The sequence below is a fragment of the Monopterus albus genome, unplaced genomic scaffold (assembly GCF_001952655.1).
Source record: "Monopterus albus unplaced genomic scaffold, M_albus_1.0 scaffold182.1, whole genome shotgun sequence".
In the NCBI taxonomy this organism is placed as follows: domain Eukaryota; kingdom Metazoa; phylum Chordata; class Actinopteri; order Synbranchiformes; family Synbranchidae; genus Monopterus; species Monopterus albus.
Window position 1 is genome coordinate 1,320,843 of NW_018128062.1, and position 15,347 is coordinate 1,336,189.

Sequence of the window (15,347 nt, forward strand, 5' to 3'; positions counted from 1 at the left end):
ATTGCCTGGATGCTGCCTGTTACCTGGTAAGGTCGGACTTTGTGGTGGATCTCCTGAATGCCCACTTCTCTGGTTCTCACGTCTCGACACTGCACACAGAGGAGAGATTCACTTCAATTGGGTCAAACCTGTTTCAAAACATCCTATAGAATCTAATGTTTGTATTAGTTTGACCTTTGAAATGACACATGCTTGCATCACAATTGCTGTTATAAGATTTTCATAAAATCTCATTAAGATGCTATTTATGGTTGGTATTTTTTAGCAATAGCCATCAAGTGTATTTACACTAAATCAAATCAAATCAAATTTTATTTGTATAGCGCCAAATCACAACAAAAGTCATCTCAGGACACTTCACAAAGTAAGGTCTAGACCTTACTGTTATCAATATTATTACATAGGGAAAACCCAACAAATCCCCCTTGAGCAAGCACTTGGCGACAGTGGGGAGGAAAAACTCCCTTTAACGGAAGAAACCTCCGACAGACCCCGGCTCTTGGTGGGCGGCCTTCTGCCTCGACCGGTTGGGGTGAGTGGATAGAGGAGAGACAAAAGAAGAAAAGCAACAAGACACAACAATCAAACACTGATCAGGTCGATGTGGCTGGTGACTGCTCATCAGAGATGTAGAGCTCCAGGGCCAGGGCAACCTGCAGAAAGGTTGCCCTATGTAAAGAACTACCTCTTTACATAGTAGTTTATGTTGTTAGTGACGGAGTCTGCATGCATGTAATCCAGCATTACATGCTTGTAGTTGTATCTCACTGTGAACTGTTCACTCTCTTACAGCTGCATCATGTTACTGCTAATGCAAACACAAGGTCTCTTACTGGTGCCAGTTCACATTAAAATGGGTCAACAGGTGGAATCTGCAGTGGCTTTTATTGTGAGGCACAAGAAATGCAATCTATTGGTCAGTTAGCACTGATGGTGATGGTGTCTTAACTGTGGATCAGTTTGTCAGGGAGCAAAGGGAAAAGTAGGACGAGCCACACGTCGAGCTGTTAGATGAAGAGCTGCAGGTGACAGGCTGCACAGATATACCTTCTCAACAAGCTGAACAACTTTATGGTTCCCTGCTGTTGCACAGAAAACTACTCATACTGTGCGTAGCATGATTTCAGACTTTGGTTGCTCATGACGTGATGGGAAAAGGCAGACTGTTGACCAGCCAAAACAGAGTATGTTGTGGCTGTAGGATACACCTGTTGTTCTTCTGTTATATTTCTTCTACACGGATGAGCCACAATTTAGTAAAAATGAAAAAGGATTTCTTTCTAACAGAGTGAAGACAGTTCCTGCTCTGCCTGTTTATGACACATAGAGTTAGTGAGCTACATTAAGCTGCAAGCCCTTTGGAAACGGGCTGAAAAGTCAGCGGGAAACTTAGTCAAAGTCTGAATTATATGAACTCAACAGGAGCATCAGCATCTGTGGAAGTGCAGTGGAATGTGTGACAAAATGAAAGCCATCTTTGTAGGCAGGTAGAAAATATAACACAAATAGACTGTATTTTTCAAGTGAACTGGAAACAAGAAAATGTTTTACTACTAGTGGTGAAGAGAAAAAAAGGGCCGGGTGGGGTTATGGTGTATTTCAGCTTGGTGGTCAATAAAAGCCTTGGCTGAACAGAAGCTAACAGGAGGCTCTTTACCCCATGGGTCTTTTCTGATGACTCTATCCTGAGTCTTTTTTGATGGAAGTTGATAAAGGTCTTCTACGTCGTACTTTTAGCTGGTGCCTGCGCATGAGGTTTTCAGCCTGGATGAACTCAGACTGGATGTACATGTACAAATCCAACATAAATTTGTGTGTGTGTGTGTCATCTCATTCTATGCTCCAACAGCTCTAAACTTTGCCTGAGAGCTTTTTATTCATTTTACACTATGTATGATAATGACTGTGATAGTCAGCATTTGTCTGTTGGCAGCCACCACCACCTTAAGTTTTACTGTACATGTTTGGATCACATCCCAGCTGGAAAAGTCTATTAACTTCCTTATTGGAAAAAAGCTGACCTGAGGTCTTTTAGTTCAATATGAGAGGCCTTTGAGTCTCACCTCAGTGCCCATGTCCTTCATCCGGGCTAGTGCCAGTTCTCTCAGGTTGCCGTGCTCCACTCCGGAGCTCACCAATGGCATGGGGATGTCCCTTGAGGGTGGTATGAGAGCATGAAGCAGGGCAAAGACAAATAATACATAAACAAAAAAAAAGGTAAGGATCACTTATGCAATGTTAAGGGCGTGGCCGCTTTGAGTGACAGGCAGGAGGGTCCCGGCATAGGTTGCTGGCCGCTAGCTGTCGAACAAGCTCCATTCATGCTCCACCTCTCTGCCCAGTTCTGGATTAGCCCTAGCAGGTAGAGTGAGTGATTTGGCAGCGGCCAAACTTCACAACCTCATCAGAAAACCAATCGGTGACATAATCCCGGGTTTTTTTTCCAGTTTTTATATACAGTCAATGAAAATAATGATAAAAGTGAAGGGTCCAGACAACAGAGTGATGGAGAGGAGATTTAAGGTGTATAAGGACTTGCTGCTTTTATTAAGAAAAATAGCGCCACCCTGCTCACATACTGTGAAGGGAATTTTCTGCAGCCCAGATATTAAACTGTTGGTGGTGGGATTACATTCATACTACACATGCACATACAGGGACCCTGTATTTTCCCTGGAAAGAGGAAAATAACTGTTGCAATAAACATAAAAAAATGTCACTGAGATCAACTGGTTACCTGACTCAGTGTAATACACTGGCTGTACAGGTAATAATCTATTAATTTAAAAAAAAGTGGCTTTAGTGTTAAGTTAGTCTTTAAAGCTACATCAAGCGACTTTTGTTTGTTTAGTGACACTTCATCTCATCAGTTGTGTGTCTGGGCACCAACGAATGTGACTTAAATGTTAGGCTCTAGTTTGGTTTTCACCAAATCCCATAGAAAATATCTGCATCATCAGTTGATTTGTGTTTAGTGCAAACAAACTAATAATACTATCAAATGGAACTATAGTCACCGGTGAATATCCAACCCCCCCCCCCACCCCCTTTAATTTTCTTGCACACGGTACACTCGTGTCCAGGGCGGCACCAGTGCTAGGATTCGGGCCACTAGGTCCACCAGTGCACTGGGTGTGTAGCTCTTGTAGCGACCAGTCTTCCACAGTTCATAGAGACCCGTGCCTCGGATCACCAGTGTTGGGTACAGCTTCAAACCATCTGGCCTGAATGCTGGATTCTCAAAAAACTCCTGCAATAAACAGACAGATCCATGTTACACATTAAAGCTTATGCCAGCCAATGAAATTGTGAAGGCCGAATACTACTGACCAATTTTCCAACTCAAAGTTAAAGCTGTCGTTACTCTTTGTTTCTCATTAGTCTTCTGAAATTGACGCAATCGGAAGTAAACAACGCAATATAATAATTGGACATGATCTGTTTTACCACAAGTCACTGCTTTGTCATGTCGTTGTGTAATAATCTTTATGAACTGCTACTTGCTGTACACTTCCCCATCTGTACTGTGAAATCTGACCATCATGCTAGATACTGTATATAGCTTCTTTAAACTGAGCGAGTGTAAAAGAATGAAATGCCCACAGAGTTGATTTCATTTATATGGCTTTTTCTACATGACCAGACAGCAGCAAAAAAAAAAGTCTATGCATTTAATAAGAAGAGGGCCCAACTGCTGACTCCTGAATACCAAAGTGGACATCCACTGAGCTTGTATAAGGCAGATATCAAAAGAGAATGGTGCAGCAGAGCTCAGTTATTCAATTGAAGGAGACAATTGCTGCAGTCTGGTTTAACTCAGTGAGGGGAATCGGTGCGAATTCCAGTCATTCTCCTCCCCGCTGTACTGCCTATCATGTTCAGAACCGTGAAGATCTGGAATCGAGGCACATTCTCCAAAATAGAGCACCATTATCAGTATCTCATAATCTCTCTTTCGTCACAGCGCTTTCATGGCACTGCACTAAAACTAAAGGAAGGGAGGCGGGTGAGTCAGTTGGACAAATAATGATGCTTCAATACCAAAAAAAAGGAGACTAGAAACTATTTTGGGGATTTTTGTACCTGCCACTATTTTGATGTCATATCTCGGCTCTCATTGGTCAGTGGAGAAGAACCCTGTTAAGCATGCCTCCTCCGGGACAGGGAGCATCTGTACACGAGAGATAAGTGAGAGAGGATCTCAGGCTGGAAGGGAGTTGTAATCGAATTTCATTATCAGAACAGCTGTGGTAGACGCGAGGAGGATGCAAAGTTCTCTTGCTGTGGCTCCTGAACCGGTCTGTGATCCAGGTGGATATCAGGGACTCAGTGGAATGTGATGAGGGCAAAACATATCAGCCACAGACAAACAGAATGTTTGAATGGATCTGATTAATGCAAAAAATAAATAAATCGAAATTAAGGGAGCCTGCTTTCCTAAGATGGCAACTAGTCCTGAGGAGTTCTGTGAGGAGAAAACCTAAAATATCATCACCAGTTTTCATAAAGGTTCTTTTACATTTAAGTAAACATCCCTCCACTGAAATCTCAGCTGCTCTTTGCATCATATTTGCACCATTTGCTTCCCATCAAATCAGACACTGCAAGCGAACAAGGAGGTCACAATGTGCAAACTGGGATTTTTATTTGTGCCTTCCATTCATTATCTTTTCCTGCTTAATCCTTTTAAGGTTCGTGAGGCAGCAGGAGCCTTAGTGTAGAACAGGCTGCATCGTTTTTACTAAAATTAATATCACATAGATTTTGCTCAATAATGAGAGAACTAATATTCATCCTGATCTTTCATCTTAATCACAGCAAAACAAAAGCTCCTGATTGGGAAGGTTGTTTGATCCTCACAAGCACATTCTCAGTTTCTCATCTGAGAAACCTAAACTGTGCCAGCTGAATTTCTATGTGCATTCTGAAGAGGTCAGCAACCCAATATAGAAAGTCTTTTAACTCAGGGTTTCTGCAGGCTTCACCGAGTTAAATTTAGGACTTTTAAAGACCATTTTAGACCATTTTGAATGCAACTTAAGACCAATTTCCAGGCTGTGAATACCCCTTTTGAAAGCAAAAAGAAGTTATTTTTCCGTACTCTATGTAAATTCACAGCTTGAAGAAGCATCTTACAGCCGGTTATCATCACACACCCCGATCGTTCCATGTTCACTGAACCACCACTTGGCAGCACTCTTATTGACATTACCTGCTGTCAGTACCACCTGTAACATGCTCAGGCAATGACAAATTAATTAGCCTATAAAACGAACACATTTAAATTCCTACATTTTGAGTATTTGTGGTTCAGACAGGTAATTACAGGTTATAGAATTATAGATGTTTATGTCCGTTTATTTTGGAATCCTGCATTTCAGATTCTGTTTTAATGTTTCATTAATGTAGCAATTGTTTTCTGGAACATGTTTAGATGTGTTTTTATTAGATTTTTGTTAAGTAGCCAACCTTTGGACTTTCATTCCCTGGGCATAGTATTAATCAAAACTTCATCCCCGCTCACATGACCATGAATTTTTATAGAACTCAAGAAACATCACGAGCTGCCGAGTTTAGAGAGAAGATGTTTAAGAACCTGCATTCACAAGCAGGAAGCATGTCATGGAAGATTAGCTATGATGAGGAGGAGCAAAGGGGAGCCACACGCAAGCTGTGTAACCCGGAGGTGTCGCCGTGACAGGAGAGGAGGGGAGAGGGTGGACACAGAGGAGAGAAATAATCAAGAGAAAAGTTACAACTGCAGAGGAGAGAGAAAAGGAAAAAAATAAAGTGAGAGATAATGGAAAGGGAGCAGAGATCAAGGAGACAGGCGAGAGGAAATACTGATTGCACACTCGGAGGAAAAGGACAGGAGAGATAAAGGAAGAAATTCAGTCAAGGGACCAGACAAGTGACAGAGGAAATGTTACAGGAAAGTAAAGAAAGAGACTAAGAGCTGAATACACATTTAATCAGCTTCCCCTCGCCGTGCCAACCTGCAGCTGCCCTGCACATTACCATCAAACACTCATTCACACACAGAAGTGGCTCAGTAAACACACACATACAGAGGTAATGTAACAAATCTGCGGGAAGACACGGACCCTTCGTCAAAACATCCTTTTCTGTTAAACAATGAAGCACTCAGTGTTGTTGATGCTCAGAAGACTGGAGATGTCCAATTGGTTTTGTTGGGAGTCATTTATATATTCTTCTATCTTTGTCTTCTGACAACTGAGCAATTTTCTCTGCTGTTGATTCAAACCTTTTCTATGACTGAGATCCTCTGACAAAAGAAATAAAAATACAGGTAAATATTGACTCTATTGTGCAATCAGCATACTAAACTTTTAGATGAGATGAAAATAAAGAGATACTGAAGGCTTAAATGCTTTCTTGCCGAGAGATAGGTGAGAAGAATAACACTACTCTCATGTTCGTCTGTTTCATATTAAGCAGCCAAATGAGCTTAAAGACTGAAATGATCAGGAAACATCTGGCCTGACTCTGTTTACAGTGCAAAAACATATGCCTGTCAACACCAAAAGCTCAATAATTAACATGTTATATCTGGTTTGTTTAATCCATGTCCACTTCATTTCAAGCACCAAGATGCTTTGCATAAATCATCTGTGCAAATTCTGGTTAAGCCTTTCTCTGAACTGGTGTCTGTAAAAGATACCAGTATGCTACACTGTTCAAGATTTTGGGGTAATAAATCATGTGGGAACGCTGTTCTCTTGCTGTATATTACATGACAAAATTGACATGGTATGAGCATCGTCTGTACCGTAAACATGAAACTAGTACACTGTCTGGCAGAATCTGTTACCTTTGGACAAAGTCAGACTAGCTGCTTCCCTTTGTGTCCAGTCTTAAGCTAACCAAACACGTCCTGGGCCCAGCCTCTTCTCATCTAGCACTCAACAAGAATACAAATAAACATATTTTCCTAAATGTAAAACTATTCCTTTAATTTTACATGACCAGAGTTGCATTGCTGTGTTCCAATGTTCAGGTTTCTCCCTATCTATCTGTAGATAAGTGGTTGTGGAACGAATCATCTGAGTTTCCATTATTTCTTATGGGGAACTTCGCTTTGATATACGAGTGCTTTGGATTACGAGCACGTTGCCGGAACAAATTATACTCACAATCCAAGGTTTCACTGTAAATCAAAACAGAAAGTCAACATTTGAGATGTATTAAGTATAGAGACCATTTTCAAAAAAGGTCTGTAAAAAAACAGAATTACCGCTTTGCAGTCGCACAGTTCTGCCAACCAGTCAAATTCACGGGTATGGGACAGAAGTAAGGTCACTGACCTTTGAGCACCAAAATGTAATCAGTTCACCTTTGAGTCCAAGTGCACACTTGTACCCCAAACTTGAAGAAATTCCCTCAAGGTGTTTATGAGATATCGTGTTCACAAGAGTTGTACTGATGGAGAGAGGGACAACCCGAAAACATCACGCCTCTGTGCTGGAGACTAAATGTTTTCATACAAAGACTGCAATGGGGAAAAAAGCTGGCTTGGTGTAGTTGTACTGAGGTTACCCAGTCACTAATATGAGCTGCAGAAAACTGTGTCTGAATGTTCCACTCCTTTTTGTTGTCTTCTTATTCGATATGTACCTCATTCAACAACAATAACTTTTTTTTTTGAACAACACTGCAGACTGTTCTTCGGTAAAGCACCACCCGGTTAGTCACCACATGGCCAGTAATTACACACAGCAATGAAAAATACAGGAACACTTCAAATAACACACACAAAAGAGAGAAGGTGTATCTGTTGCTGGTTCTGAGACAGTGAGTGACACATTTTGATACGAGTCACAGGGATGCATCAGTCTCACCTGCACCAATTAGTAATATCTCTTTTTTGTTCTTAATCGCTTGGTTTCTGTTTTACCACTGCAAAAATAACCCAAATGAGCTGGAATCGTGCGCAGCCTCAAACAGAGCCTTCATTTACATCCTACCAGTCGGGCATGTTGGGAAGGAGCGGTGTTTTCAATCAGAGCTGGAGAGTGAGCCTGCTGCTGAGAGGCACCTTACAGGATTTCTATTGAGTCACATCACAGCTGAGACTGTGTCGACTGCCACTGCATTTCCATTCCTATTTTAAGATGCTACACGTAGGACTTCCTTGTTACTCTACCACTGAGAGATACAGCAAGTAGTAATGATGCACTCAAGTTATTCTGGAGTTTTTACTCGTTTAGTTTCTCAAGCATCATTCAGTGCCACTTTGTTCACCTGAAACTGGGAAACTTAGAATTAAAATACTAACCTCCAAAAAACATCTTCATAGCAAATATTAGCACATGTGCACATTAATCTTACCAGCAGACTGTATCAGTGATGCACAGTGGTACCAATCCAGCTAATCTCTTCTCAGCTCACAAAAAAAAAAAAAAAAAAAAAGCACGTCAGTGGTTACAATAAACTGCTCAACATCCCTCTCCATTCCCACGTTGGGCAGGTCTGGCATCATGTGGGCAACCACTTTGAAGCCGGCGTCCTTTGCCAGGTGGAAAGACTCGCACACAGCTCGCACCGTGTGACCTCTGGAAGCAACATACATGTACAAAAACACAGATCAAAAGCCTGCATGAAAACCATCACACTACATCTGCTTCCTTATCTACATCCATCCGTTCATCCCCTCCCTTGACCTACTGACCTGTTTGTGTCACGGGCCACATCTTCATACACACTCTGGACTCCTATCTCCAGCCGGGTGCAGCCGTAGCCCAGCATGTCGCTGAGGTGTCTCTTCATGCAGTAGTCAGGCCGCGTCTCAATAGTGATTCCCACACACTTGGTATTACTGCGCTCAGAGTACCTACAGGAGGAAACTGCCTCAGTCATTTCAGCTATTTCTATATATAATATCTTAAGATATTCTTGCTTGGCTATCACCGCTGGCTTTTAATTTCACTATTTAGTCTCATTGACTATGTTGGAGGGCTCTAGTGGGATCATTTAGCATCTTCAATTTACATACTGCGACTTAGCACGGCTCATTATGCAGGCAGTTAACACTAACCTCACATTAAGAACACACTAATGCAATAAAGAAAACAGATGATAACATAAAAGAAAATGTTTGTTATGTAAAATCTGTTAAATGAGAAATTAATGAGTGTTTACTATGTGTCAAAAGCAAGTTAAATACTCAAATTAAATCAGCCATTGTAAGTCAGGACTGTAAGGGGATGTAGATTAGTCTTTTATTAACCTGTATTAACAGGTTATATTTTATGTATCTTTAATTTAGACAGGAAGGTCCCACTGAGAAACAAGATCTCAGTGGGACCTTCCAAGGAGTCCTGGTCAATATCTCAGTGTTTCTCCAGGGCGACAATTAAAGCAGCTATCATTGATATTTTTATAACAACAATGGATCAAATGACTGTGTGTAATGTGAAAGGTGTCCCTTTTAGTGATTAACCTATAAATAATTAGCACTTGACTCAGAGGATCTCCTTTCCTTTAAGGACTCTTTTAGGGTCTTTCAGTTCATTGTTTTGGTTTTTACAGCCAACATCTTTGCTGTTCTGGGTGACACTAACCACTGTTATTAGCATTATGTTAGCTGTTATTAACAGCACATAAAGTTAGCAGCTAACTGATGAACATAGCATTTAGTAGCTAAAGAGTCAGACAGGACTCAGGTGGAGACAAAACAAAACTAAAAGTAGAATGAATATTGGATTTAGATTCTTCAGGTGGGCACAAACATGACTCCAAACGAATGCTGATGTTGCTTTGTAGATGTATGCATGCAATTCTCAGCTAACAAGCTTCAGATATTTACTTCCTAAAGTGATGTCTCAGTGAGGCAATGCTGTGTTTGCAGCATGTCCCCAAAATGGCCCAAAAATAAATTTTATACATGGGAAACAATGGTATCTGTGTAATGGAGGGGAAAGCAAATATACCAGGAGATTCTGAGTCATTATGTCAATTATTGACCCAAACAAATATACATACAGTAATACTGAGAACACAGTATGCTTACAATAACATACTGTTAATTTATTGCATCATAAAACCATTTGTATCATATTTGATACGTGAGGTTTCTGAGCAAAAAAAAAAAAAAAAAAAAAAATCACCAAAAATGCCCCATGTATCAAATGTGATAAAAAAGAAATAGAAATAATCTAAATAATATGGCACCTCTATTCCTTTATGCCTGGAGACTGTCTGTCTATACATATATGGCAAATAAAAATCATGAATCTTGAAAATTCGAATCATGAATTATATTTTGGATTTTGTTAAAAGGTTTAATAAACATCTCAGTTCCAAAAAATTAGAATGTTCTGGCTATTTTTTGATATGTTGGGCTTTACAGGGTTAAAAAAATGTAGTTACATCTACTTCTTGCAATGAAGAATCAATGAATATATAAATACTGTTCATTTCAAAAATTTAACTGTGTCTCCTGCATGTATTTCACTGAAAAGTCCACTCTGAACCACACCACAACAGACTCCAGACAAGTTGTAATGTCAAAAATACTTCTTGTATGTGTTAAACTGAGACAATGGGTGAGCACAGAGAATCTTTGCCTCTACAGTAGATGGATGTTAAAAAAGTCATGATGTCTCATACTGAATATCATTTTGCATAGTGAAGCTCAAACATCACAGTAAAGTAACAATAAGAAAAACATTTTTTTAGTGGAGGGAGACTATAACTATTTTTTAAGAAATAGTTATAGTGAATTGTATGACGATCAACCCTCGAACAGTAGGCTGACATTAAAACTTTGTAACTGCTTATCCAAATGAGTTTTAAACAGCATGGATTGCAACCAAGACTCATAAAACACTGTTTTGTCCACACAGCAGCAGATCCCCACTGATTAAAGAAACAATGATGCAGCAAACAAGAAAGTGCCAGATTGAATAGAGATGACGCAGTAGGTTCCCCATCTTCTCCAGAGACACATACTTTCTCCTTTGCTACTTCCAAATTTATTTGAGTCACTGATCGAAAAACAACACAGGTGACCAAACAGACATCTCATCTTGGCACACCATACTTCTCATTCTGCATGTGCTGGCAAAACATGGCCATTTTTTTACAGTCTGCTGGCTGATTTAGACCAATTACAGGAGTTTATGCTTCAGTGAGGATGATCAGATTGTATGAGATGAATCAATAAAAAGGCCATTATCTCAGACGATTATCTCGTGGTACCTCTCCTATGCGATCAGAGCAGGAGCCGGGTGAGCCCTGCTGCGAAGCAGAAGCTTCTTGCACGCGCACTTTCTTTGAGACACTACATATAAATCTCACACATACACACATAGACACAGGCAGAGATAAGGGCTGTCCTCGGCCACACCAAACTGAACAGAAGCCTCCACAATTACTGTAATCACAGCATCTTAATGAAGGCTGCTGATAGCGGAGGTGGGCGATTTCAGGCACACTCAGACCTACCACTACAAACACACTGTCACACAGTTACAAACATATACACATATAGAGGAAAAGACACACACACTCACAGAAACTGGCCTTCTGGGCCTTATCAGACTTTAGGGAAGTAAACAGTCCCGGCTGACAAACAGCCTCCGTCCTGTGAAAAAGCCATTATTTGTTCCAACCATCTCTATGACGTCTTCAACAAACGGTCATTTCTACTTTGACTTTGAATCTTCTCTAAGTCCTTTAAAAGGTTGCTCCTCATCCATACTGAGCAGACATGAGCTCAGTCCCATTCAAAGCTGGTCTAACTCAGTTAAGTGAGAAATTGATGAAAGTAAATGAAGCGGACTTAATGAATGTGGCTTTACTTCTTTTGCTCCTGGATTCCGAATGCCTTTATTCAGCAACTTAATGGAGACGCTCATCATATCATAGCTTCCTCAAGGATGGTTATGTTTAGCTGCGTTATGTTTAATGGAAAGGGGTTAAGTGAATGTAAATGCACAAAGGCTTAAGTGGTTGAATAAATTTGGCACAACACAGAAAAACAACTTTATGTTTTATCTCACTGCAAATTTGATATCTTTCTGTTTTGAGCTACTGCTGAAACAAAAAAGAAATAAACTCTGGTAAAATGGTGATGGGCATCTGCTAAACTTATAAACTAAAACATTTTGAAGACAAAATTAATTTTAACAATAGCCCACAGATTAATCATGAAAAAAAAAAAGTTATTTGCAGCACTGAAATTTGTAAAGAAAAAAGAAAACAGAAATCTTGAACCTTACTTTTTACTTTCAGTTGATATAAGTATGTCTGGATGATGTCTTTTCATTTGTGTCATATGATGGGAAAAACGTAGAGGAAGGCTCAGTGTGTTGATGGAAATGCTACAAATGGTAGAACATCTTCCTCTGGTGGAGACAGTTTATACTCTGAGATGTCACATTGTACAACATATATAAATACTGAATGGTGGTCACCATTTACACTGAAAATAAACTTACTAGCTGTATGTTGGATTTCCTAACAATCAGACAACAGGTCTTCACTTGCATAATGATAATAATACAGCCCAGTTCCTATGGATACCCAATGTTTAACTTACAATCCATTCATCAGCGTCGGGCTCATTTAAGGTCAAAAACCTTTTGCCCTTCCGGGTCACCACACCTTCCGACAACAGTAACAAAGCCACTGTAGCTTACACAGTGACACCCAGTGTACATTCAGTAAATAACATTCGGCTCATTTGGCTCCTACACCCTCAGTAAGCTTGCTTCCACCATAGCTCATCTCTTTGTTTCTATTTCTACACAAACACTCACTCATTTACAGTGCATGTCTGCCCATACTCCCCATCAATACTCTTACTGATTGAAAAACAAAATACCTGACAGCCTCGGCCACATTGTTGGAGGTGTGTCCTGACAGGGCGACGTGTAGGTTCCTAATGAAATAGTCCCTGTACTCCTCAGGCAACGCCATGAAGGTCCCACCCATCACAATGAACTCCACCTTGTCAACACTGTGACCCAGCTGCTTCAGCTGCAGATCATATAGTGAAAAATGTCAAATCTGGAATGCAGTAAAGTGCAGGGGTGTGCCTTAAAATAATATAATTCTCTATGAATGTTCTCTACAACAATAGTTACCAGAATAGTTATCTTACAAAACAAATCAGAATTAAACTTTAAGCAGCAAATGCACATGAAACCAACTTCCAACAGCACTGAGGCAAAGTGAGATTCAGGTGGCGCAGATTAATACACACGATCGTTTGCACTAGACTGATGTGACTATAAATGGAAATTACAACATAACTGGGGTCAGTGGGTGATGACACTCATTATATACCTTATCAGTGGTCACAATTTATACAAGGCTGCAAGTAAAGGCAATGAATGCACAAACGCTGATTTAAAATAATGGGAATGGTGACACTGACCTGCTCCACCCGGTGTCTGGTCTGAAGGTAGGGGTCATAACGGGCTCGGATGGCTCTCATGGATGTTGGCTATCAGAAAGAGAGAACAACAAAAATAAGACTAAGAGAAACATTCATACATTTGTTAGAGGTTGATCTGACTCGAGAAACTGGACACACAACAGTCTAATGCTGTTTGCCTGTAAACCAACAGAATGGCTGCACTGTTTAGATACTAAGGCAGAATAACATTAGCTTACCTCATAGCCAGTGTAAGACTGAGTAGAGTACTCAAAATCTGAGTCTGGTCCACCAGGACAGTAGCTGCCAGAGAAGGGGTACAAGTAACAAGTAAGTGTTACACTAAATATACAAACAATAAAAGCAATTAACATGTAAAAACAAAGTCAAAAATAAGCTATAAAAAATGAATTCCCCCCTGAGGGTTTCCATCCTCCTCTTTTGCAGTTTTTGTCCTTAAACTTGTACTTCTGCACATCCAATGCAAAAAGAAAACATGTTCTGCTCACATCTACAGTAAAATGATATCTAAGTAAATCTTAAATAAATAAATGTAATTAATTATCTGCAACATAATTAAGTAAAAACATAGTGACACTTACACACAGATGTTGCCTGTGAAACTGATGTGAGGACAGCGATGTGGTTTGCACATCACAGCCACAACAGCGATCTGAAACAGAGACAGAAGCATTGAAAATTCTAACTATTCTTCTATTCTTCTATTGTTTAGCGATTAATTGGCAGTAGGGCACATTTATTGGCTCCTACTTTCTTGAATATAATCCAAATCAATCTCAACTTCTAGTAAGTTACACTGTAGGTTTCATGTCTTTTCCTTGAAAATGATGCACATCACAAAGTAGAGCTGTTAAATATTTAACCTTTACCACAGCATAACACAAATTAGAGATCATTCACATAGTTTAAAAGTCGAGCTTCATCACTGGGTAAAATTAATTAAGATAAGTGGCACATATTGCAAAATTTTAACTGGTTGGTTATAACCTTACATGCAGCATTAAACTAGAGGCCCCGGACAAGTCAGACTAAGGGCTACATACCCCACTGGCAGTGCGGATAGGTTTGGCCTTTAGTTTGGGCAACAGAGCTCGACGGTACTGTGGAGGAACAGCTGCGATGATGTCCACTAATCGAGGCTGGGCTTCAAGTCCGTATTTGGCTGACGTCTTAGTCTTCACTCTGTTTGAAAACAGATTCAACTAAGACTAGTAGAAAAAGCAGCATAGTCTATAGTGCAACACAGGAGGAGGAGTGCATCTTTTTAGTCATTTGTAAGCTAGGAAAATTAAGGCTGAATTAAATAACTGAAATCTCTTGCTCAATGGTGTTATAGTATGGAGTGCTATGTTGTACATGAGCGTAGAAGGGAACTGTGATCTACAAAATAATGGCAGATTCACAGCACAGGCTTTTTAAACTGATAGCAACATCCAATATTGGGATGACTCTTTTATATAGACCCAGTTTGTGCATCAACACTGCACAGTGAGAGAGTGCACCACCACTCTGGTGTCAGCCACACCTTCCTCCTGCAGGGGCTTTGCAGTCATATGAGATTGTAGCTGTACCTTTCTAACCAGGAGATAGCAGTTTTATCTGAACGTTTGACCAAATCTTGTCCTTATTTTCCCAGTTTTCATTAACTGCCATTTCTTAATGACATGACGGAGTTTTGTTGCGTTGTGTTACGTAGATTCACCGAAGTAAACTGATTACAATGGGTTGCATGTTCATAAAAACTTACTTGTTGAGATTGATGTCTTTGCCTTGTTCATGAGCTTCAACAAGCTGCTGGATGACATCAGCAATGGTCATCATCATCAGCTCAGCTCGGCTGAGGTCCCCTGATAAAGACCAATTATATTATAAATTATATATAATATATAATATAATATAATATAATATATTATAAATATCTTTT

The 15,347-nt window shown here is 40.1% G+C and overlaps 1 protein-coding gene across 1 annotated transcript in view; it reads right to left on the reverse strand.

Moving 5' to 3' along the window:
- The window catches only part of elp3 (elongator acetyltransferase complex subunit 3), an 18,964-nt gene that overhangs the window by 2,828 nt on the left and 789 nt on the right, over positions 1 to 15,347 (reverse strand). Inside the window, exons 2-12 of the mRNA XM_020616999.1 lie at positions 15,171 to 15,270; positions 14,467 to 14,605; positions 14,005 to 14,075; positions 13,642 to 13,705; positions 13,403 to 13,471; positions 12,848 to 13,002; positions 8,690 to 8,851; positions 8,447 to 8,573; positions 3,059 to 3,250; positions 2,064 to 2,156; positions 24 to 89 (exon numbers count right to left, since the gene is read on the reverse strand). Coding sequence (XP_020472655.1) covers positions 24 to 89; positions 2,064 to 2,156; positions 3,059 to 3,250; positions 8,447 to 8,573; positions 8,690 to 8,851; positions 12,848 to 13,002; positions 13,403 to 13,471; positions 13,642 to 13,705; positions 14,005 to 14,075; positions 14,467 to 14,605; positions 15,171 to 15,270 — 1,238 coding nt within the window. The remainder of the gene's footprint in view (positions 1 to 23; positions 90 to 2,063; positions 2,157 to 3,058; positions 3,251 to 8,446; positions 8,574 to 8,689; positions 8,852 to 12,847; positions 13,003 to 13,402; positions 13,472 to 13,641; positions 13,706 to 14,004; positions 14,076 to 14,466; positions 14,606 to 15,170; positions 15,271 to 15,347) is intronic.